Source organism: Montipora capricornis, chromosome 4 (assembly GCF_036669925.1).
Source record: "Montipora capricornis isolate CH-2021 chromosome 4, ASM3666992v2, whole genome shotgun sequence".
NCBI lineage: Eukaryota > Metazoa > Cnidaria > Anthozoa > Scleractinia > Acroporidae > Montipora > Montipora capricornis.
The window spans coordinates 15,376,777-15,384,276 of NC_090886.1; the positions used below are offsets into that span (position 1 = coordinate 15,376,777).

Here is a 7,500-nt window from a genome sequence, read left to right on the forward strand (position 1 = left end):
TGACATTGCCTTCCCGGAAACAGACCCAGCAACTGCTGACCTAATTAGTTTTCATGATGAAAGTGATGATGATCAGATGCCAATTCCAAGCGAATTCCGACTTGATGAAGCCTTGTATTCTTTTTCCAAACATACCACAGACATAATGCCCCTCAGTTTCTCTGAACTGGAGCCATTAGAGCACATGCCTGCAGAGAATTTGTTGAGCAGATTGAGTGCACCAGTTAGGAGTAGGGATGATAGTGAATTGAACTTGACTGTGAAACGGGACCCTTTGCCTCGAAGCCAAAGACCAAAATCAGAACGGAGGAGAAATAATGTACATACAGTTTATAATCCCCACGAACTTCAAAGACTGGACAGGGGTAAATCTTGGTCACTACCTAGACCATCATCTGACCAGGATATTACTGGATATAATTTGGAGCGGATAAAGGAGCACATGAGCATCTTCAGACATCTTCATAATCTTTACAGTGCATCAATTCGGGTGAAATGCAAAGAATATGGATGGAATGATTTAACTTTGTCATAACCAAATTGTTAACAGCGATAGAAAGTGATGTACAAATCAAGAGATGAGAAAAATGATCATCTAGTTATTTTTCTAGCTTTGCTAATGAGAAGGTGCCTAAGAGTGCTGATCAGTTCTTAAAGAACAGCACTCTGGTTGAGTGCTTTAATAGAAAAAGAAAGTAATGATAGCAACGTTCTTGGTGACTAGTTGACTATCAGAGAATCCAACTCCTTTACTTCCAGACCCAAGTTGCTTGAGTGAAAAGTTGTCAGTCTGTAATATTTTTTGGGTCAGTCTTAGACTTGAGAAGCTACTATCATAAAATTTGAGGCCAGACCTCTCAAGAAGTTCATACTTTTTTCATCTATAATGTGGCATTTCGCTGTTTTTTATCTTGAGGAGGTTGGAATCTCTAGACTGTCAAAATTATCATGTTCAAGATTGGATTTTTTCAGGCTGCAAATGATCTTTCATTAGTACATGTGCTTGAGACTATACTGTCTTATAGAAATGAAACTTATATCATGTTGTACAGGAAAATACACTTTATTTTTGGACAGAATTTAAACATGATAATTATGACAAATGACTTTAAACAAGAATTTCTAAAATGAAATTTAATTGAAAATTGGTTGTAAATTGTTTTGAAATACCCATGACAAAAGAGTACTAAATCTGTGACAATTAAATGTAAATTCAGTAGATAACAATAATAATAATTATTATTATACTACTTTAGTCTGTTGCTGTTTTCCTGGTCATGGTGTAGAATAATTATTGATGCCACAGCCAAGATTACATTAACAGAGTAACATAATAGTTTTAGAAAGTTGAATATAATTTATTTCTTCTTTTTCCTTAATTAAATTCATGAATGAATGTAATTATAGTAATAATATTATTTGTCAAAGAATATCAACTGAAGATAATTAATAACTTTACACTTTGCCAACAGTGCATCAAGTTTAAAGCATGAAGCAATGGGATGACTGTGTATACATAACAATAAACCACTTTTTTTTTTCAAAATAGACCTTTTTACAATTATATGCTTAGTTACCCGTTCTGTAAATGAAAGTCAGGTTGGAGTTGACCTTGTGATGATACAGACCTCCCTCCTTTTTTTACTATGTTAATTATTAATATCACTCTCATGCAGATTATCTGGAAATTTACATAAGAAAAGCAGTGACGTTTCTATTGAAACAAGGTCAACCCTAGCCTCACTTTCATTTGTAGGCCAGGTAACTAAGCACACAACTGGAAATTGGTCTATTATTATTGTTTCACAAAGTTTTACACTGTACGTACTTTAAGTCACCATGTATCTCATTTGGTACAGGAAGTTGACTTTGAATCCCTTGCACTAAGATTTTATTTTTAAAATGAAATTCAGATTTGAAAGACAACATGTCGGGGGTTTAAAACACAGGTCCGCGTACGTGTCACTGTGCTACGGATAAATAAACAACATTAAAAGTGTCTCCTAGCCCTAATCACTCTACAAAAATGTTGTTTCAGGTCTAGGGGGAAATTCTGGATTTAGTTGTTCATCATTGGAGCAGGGACTTCTGTTCTTGACCTGTGGAATGTGATTTATCCCGGCGATTTTTTTCGAGATTACCCAAATTCAATCCGTTTCAATCTTGTCCATTTGTTCCCATCCATCCTTCTCTTTCTTTTCGCTGTATTTTCTTTACGTTGTTCAACAGTTTTAAGTGGTTACTGCAAAGTTTCATTTTACTTTTTGGGCATTTTGGGTGTCATGAAATTACATCATTTTGCGTAACACAGCACCTTTAATTTTCATAATCTGAAGGGACAGGACCTCCAAAGTAGGGGGAGTTTCGTGTGTTGGGGTGTTGGGTGGGGGGGGGTGGGGGGGTCGGGGGGTGGGCGGAGAAGAGAATCCTTCAATGTGGCGGCGTAACCCTGGGGACGATTTTGCATGAAAGTGGTATGTGAGGTATGGTGTTCAAGATGGCGGATGAAGGTGAGTTGTGGAAGGAAGCTGCGCAAAATGAACATAACAGACGAATGTGATAAACGAATTTATTTTAAAAAATATATTTGAAAGATGTTCCACGAATAATTGATCTTGATAATAATTAATTGATTTTTAAAAACACGTGGATCAATTAGGTAAACTAATCGATGGAGTGGTTAACATTAGTTGCCGGCTTTTGAACGTAAAACACTGTGTTCCCCCTCACGAGAAATTGCCATTTGCTCGGATAATTAATTTTGATAACAACTAATTAATTCTAAAAACATGCGGAGCATTTAGGTAAACTAATCAATGGACTGATTAATATTAGTGGCCGTCTTTTGAACTTAACCAATTACAGTTTTTTGACTTTTTAGACATCAAAGTTAACGTAGAATTGCGATCTTAAAGCGAATACAGTTTCTTGGTGTTTTAAAGTACGCCTTATCTAATTGGTGGTGATGTTATACATACTTTAGCTCAGGTAGCCAAGCTGGAGCGTCATCTGAGCCTGTTGCGCCAGGAATATGTAAAGTTACAGAACAGACTTATTGAGCTGGAACAAAAATACAGTTTGGCAGTTGCAGCATCAGGACAGACTGCTGGAGACCATGAAAATACATTTGTCAATAGACTGCTGAAAACTGTGGCAGAATTATATGATAAAGATCTATACAGGTATAATTAATAATGTGAAATTGTGGACCTCTTCAGCTTGTGTTCCAGTAATTATTATTTTATGTTTTCAGATCATGTGACAGTATCTTTTCCTTGCCTCCACTAACATATTGTTAGGCATGCAAATGCCTTAAATTACAGGAAATGTATAGCATTTTTGCAGTATTGAAATTCACATCTTGGTCACAAACTTATAGAAAAATTTAGATTTAACACTAATTTCAGTCGTTTCATTTATACAGTCACCCAATAGAAATCAAGGCCATTGCAAAAAGCAATGGGATTGTTTGATTTATTTATTAGGAGACATGGCAGGTAACTGACTGAACAAGAGGTACTAGTCAGATAATACTTATAACTATCCAATTATTTATGGAGTTTTCTTTCAGTAAAAACATGAAGGGAGCCCTCCAGTCATCATACATGTACACTCCATTTGATGCAACAAGAATGCGTTGTTCCACCCACTCTCTGGGGTAGCCTGTGTGGCAGGCCGGAGAAGGGAAGGGAAAGGGTCAAAAGGAGCGCAGGAGTATAAGGAGGAAAGGAGGAGGGAACGCTCGGATGCCCCACTTGTTTTTTTCCCTTTTCCTTCCCTTCGGACTCCTGCCACGCAGGCTGCTCTCTGGCATCAAGAGAAGGATTTACCTACGTGCAAAATCAGACAGCAAGTTTAACTATGTTTCGCGATTAAAACCATAGACCAAAGTCTTCAAGGTTCTCATTGTGGAAAGGTTATTAAATAACCAAATTATATGCAATTTTGCAAATGACGCTGCTCTGTACAATGAGCAGAACTACAGAATATCATTGACTGCCATGCTCATATCTCTGAAGACTTTAGACTGACAATTATTATTCACCTAAAGAAAATGAGGATCATGAGCCAGGACACTGAAAACATGTAATGCCAGTCATCATCATGAAGCTGTCGTCACAACCAACTCCCTCTGTGGACTCAGAAATCAGTAGATAATTATAGTCAAGTAGCCAAATCTGGTTTGCGGAAAGTTTATAGCTGCACCCCCTTTCTGGCAAAAAGTTCTTGGTATCATTTTAAAGCTTAGCAAACACTAATTTGGAATCTTCGTGTTACTACACGGAAAAGGTGTCTGAAGGCCTTGGTAACCAGGCCTGAGATAACCACACCCATTTCCTCTCTATTTCCACTTAGTGTCCATAGTCTCTGCTTTCTTGTGGTTTTACTGATACTTACATCAAACAAATATCTAATTGAAATAAGCAAGCTTTCATTTTCCATATGAATCTAAAAAATGCACTAATGTTTGAAAATTTGGCTTATTTGCATCATTTTATGCTGCCCTTGGAAATAAATCTTAAATAAATGAATTGGTCAAGCCACATCAGTACTCTCCAGAGGAAGGATAGGATAAACTCACCTTGACTACCAAGCCAGTATTCTTTTTTATGGAAGCGATGAATGGACTCTCTACTCTAAGCAAGAAATGTGAGTGCATGTAGCCTTGAGGTATATTATGGGGATCAGTGAGGTTCTTACCTGTGCTGCTATACCCAGCATGTATACTTTGCTCAAACAGCAACTGCCTTTGTTGCGTTGGACATGTCAGAAGGATGGAAGATGACAGGAGTCCCAAAGACCTGTTGTATTGTCTGTCAACTGTGGTCAGGGATGAGATCCCAGGGCAGTCCTCACCTAAGCTTGGGAGTTGCTTGCAAGCGAGACAAACCAGTGATGTGGACACTGAACAGTGAGAAGGTCTCATCCAAGACAGTTCTTGTTGGAAGCGAAGCCCAACAAAAATCTATGCAGATGGGGAGGGGAGGGAGGGACAGAAACTTAAACTTGCATCTGATGAGAAAAGAGCAAGACACACAAGCAGACAACAAGAAATTCCTACACTCCTGTGACTCTTCATGAGAGTAAGCAGAAGATGTGTCACAAATTCGGCATTCTGAAATAATTTAATGATTTACAATAATTATTATTGGACAGGTGTTTAATACAGCTGATTCAGACAAATATTCATGAGCAATAATATTATTCAATTTGAACCAGAATAAATGGCTGTTCCTAAGTTGTCTTATCTTAAATTAGCGTGCAAAGATATTTTTGAATGAGTATTTCAGTTTCTACTACATGTAAATTCACCAATTTCTGCACGACAGTCCATCACAGATGGTTTGTCTGACATTTTTCTAAACTTGTTAGCTTTTTACAGGAGAGAGATTCAGCAGTATTTTTGCCTTGCAAAAAACTGTTGCAGACTACATTCTTAGTAAAATAAGATCGAAGATGGAAATCATGATCACTCAGTTTTACAAATCATGTGTTCTGAATTGCAGGGTCTTAATTATGAACTTGACGATAATTGTACATGTATGCATGGGTGATGCAAAGGGTTCCCAGGCTGGATCTTGCTAATGGGGCATGATTCTTGTTAATGCATAGCTTTCTGGCAACCTGACAGGTTAATGAAACAGGTTATGGCAGTTTGCATGAGTTTGTAGCAAAGTTTGCAAATTTCATGTACATTTATTTACAGACTGTAGCTTTGCCATTCTTCATGAAAATTGCAATTCAAGTGCCTATTTAAAGACGATTCCACCACCAAAATGTGTACATAAAATATGACTGGACTTAATTAGACAAAGTGCAAAAACAGCCATTCAAATTGTCATACATTCACAGTAATTTAAGCTATGTTTACCTCAAAACGAAGTATTGTGGAGGAAATCATGAAAAGGTTAATTTTTGAATTGAAAAATCCCTAATGAAATAACGGTCACATTGTCTGTAAAACAACAAAGCTTGAGACATCTGGAATCATATTCGAACTGCTGTATTTAAGGGAGATAATCCAAAGAGTTGGGCTGTGCCTGACCTTCATGGCTTGTACATGTATACATGTATACCATTAATAAGGGATACCACATTGGAATCCTTTTTGCATTTCATTGTTTTTAAATCTTTGAGAGTGCATTATTCTGTTACCAATAAAGCAGCTACAGATTACATTTTTATTATTTTTATTCAACAGTGATATCACAGTATCATTTGCTGATCAGAAAATTAAGGCACACAAATTTGTGCTAGCAGCCCGTGGGGATCACTGGAGCAGCAGAGATTTAAATGAGATTAGCGAACTGCAATTAATAGGTTTGTTTATGAACTCTAAGGATAATGGTGGTGTCTTTTCACTTAAACCCTTTTATCTTGATATCCCTAGATCCCCCTAATAAACAAACTTAAAATAGCCTTGCATTCTTCTGACTTACACCAAAAAAAGTAACAGAAATAAATAACTTGAGCCATTCGTACCCAGCTAATTGGCTTGCGCCCAGTTTAGGTCACTGGAAGTTCGACATGTAACTCATTTACTATAATTCAAGAGCTTCGTGGATCACGGGACACCTACATGATACCTACATCAATTATTGCTACAAGTACAATGTAATTACCAGAAAAGAAGTGTCTGGATGAGATTATTAATTTTGAGGCTCTGTAATAATTATTATTACTTGCTCTCTTATACGGCTGTAGTCTGTTATTACTACTTTGTAAAGACAGTGCTCAATGTAATTCTAACTTTTTCGAAACAGCAAATTTGATTTGTTTTTACTTTTGTTAGATGTTAGTGCATCAGTTGGTCTTACATTAATGAAGTGGGTGTACACGGACCAGGCAGAAATTCCCAATGATGAATCATTTCTTATAGAGCTGGTTAAGACTGCTACAAAGTACAGGCTTAAAGAACTTAAAGAAAGGTGACTGTGTATAGTTTTGTATTCCAAAGGTGCATATAATTAGCTTGGTCTTGCTAGTGCGTACAACCATCACAGTGTTCTCCCCAGGTATTTCAGGCCAGGCGGGCCGCCTGGCTTGATTCGTTGAAAAATCGTTGCCGCCTGGCTTAAAACAAGTGACCTTACGTAGTTTAACATCTAAAACTGGGATCCTGTCCATAGTTAAAAAAAGAAAAACACTCAATAAAGATACTGAAGCATTGTCTAGTGTTTTCTCATTGTGTTTTCTCGCAATTGATAAGGTTTCAGCTCATTTACCCTTCCATGAAAGGTGATGAAACTTGTCATCCGCTCATTTCATTGAACGGCAGCCGTCTTTCAGTTTGCCGTAAATTCAAGGGCACTTTACGGATATTACATGGAATACTAAACTCAATTCCCACGTGCGTGGAAGGTTGTCAAAAAATGGCGGCTTCGACAAACTCAGGATCCTCTGAACAGAAACGAAAAGCTAGTCAAAGCAAATTAAGTTCTTTTTTCACCCTGGAAAAGAGATATAAGAGTGTAAGTAATTTGGATGAAGAAGTCCACC

General features: G+C 37.2%; 2 protein-coding genes across 2 annotated transcripts in view; both read left to right on the forward strand.

Annotated features, from left to right (window-relative positions):
- The window catches only part of LOC138045649 (uncharacterized), a 3,729-nt gene extending 1,730 nt beyond the window's left edge, over window positions 1-1,999 (forward strand). The window contains exon 1 of the mRNA XM_068892221.1: window positions 1-1,999. This exon is cut by the window's left edge and continues 1,730 nt beyond it. Within this exon, the coding sequence (XP_068748322.1) occupies window positions 1-535 (535 nt within the window). The 3' untranslated portion in view covers window positions 536-1,999.
- A 487-nt stretch (window positions 2,000-2,486) lies between these two features.
- Window positions 2,487-7,500, forward strand: part of LOC138045650 (rabankyrin-5-like) — a 38,449-nt gene continuing 33,435 nt past the window's right edge. The window contains exons 1-4 of the mRNA XM_068892222.1: window positions 2,487-2,510; window positions 2,984-3,182; window positions 6,203-6,321; window positions 6,794-6,929. Of these exons, the coding sequence (XP_068748323.1) occupies window positions 2,498-2,510; window positions 2,984-3,182; window positions 6,203-6,321; window positions 6,794-6,929 (467 nt within the window). The 5' untranslated portion in view covers window positions 2,487-2,497. The remainder of the gene's footprint in view (window positions 2,511-2,983; window positions 3,183-6,202; window positions 6,322-6,793; window positions 6,930-7,500) is intronic.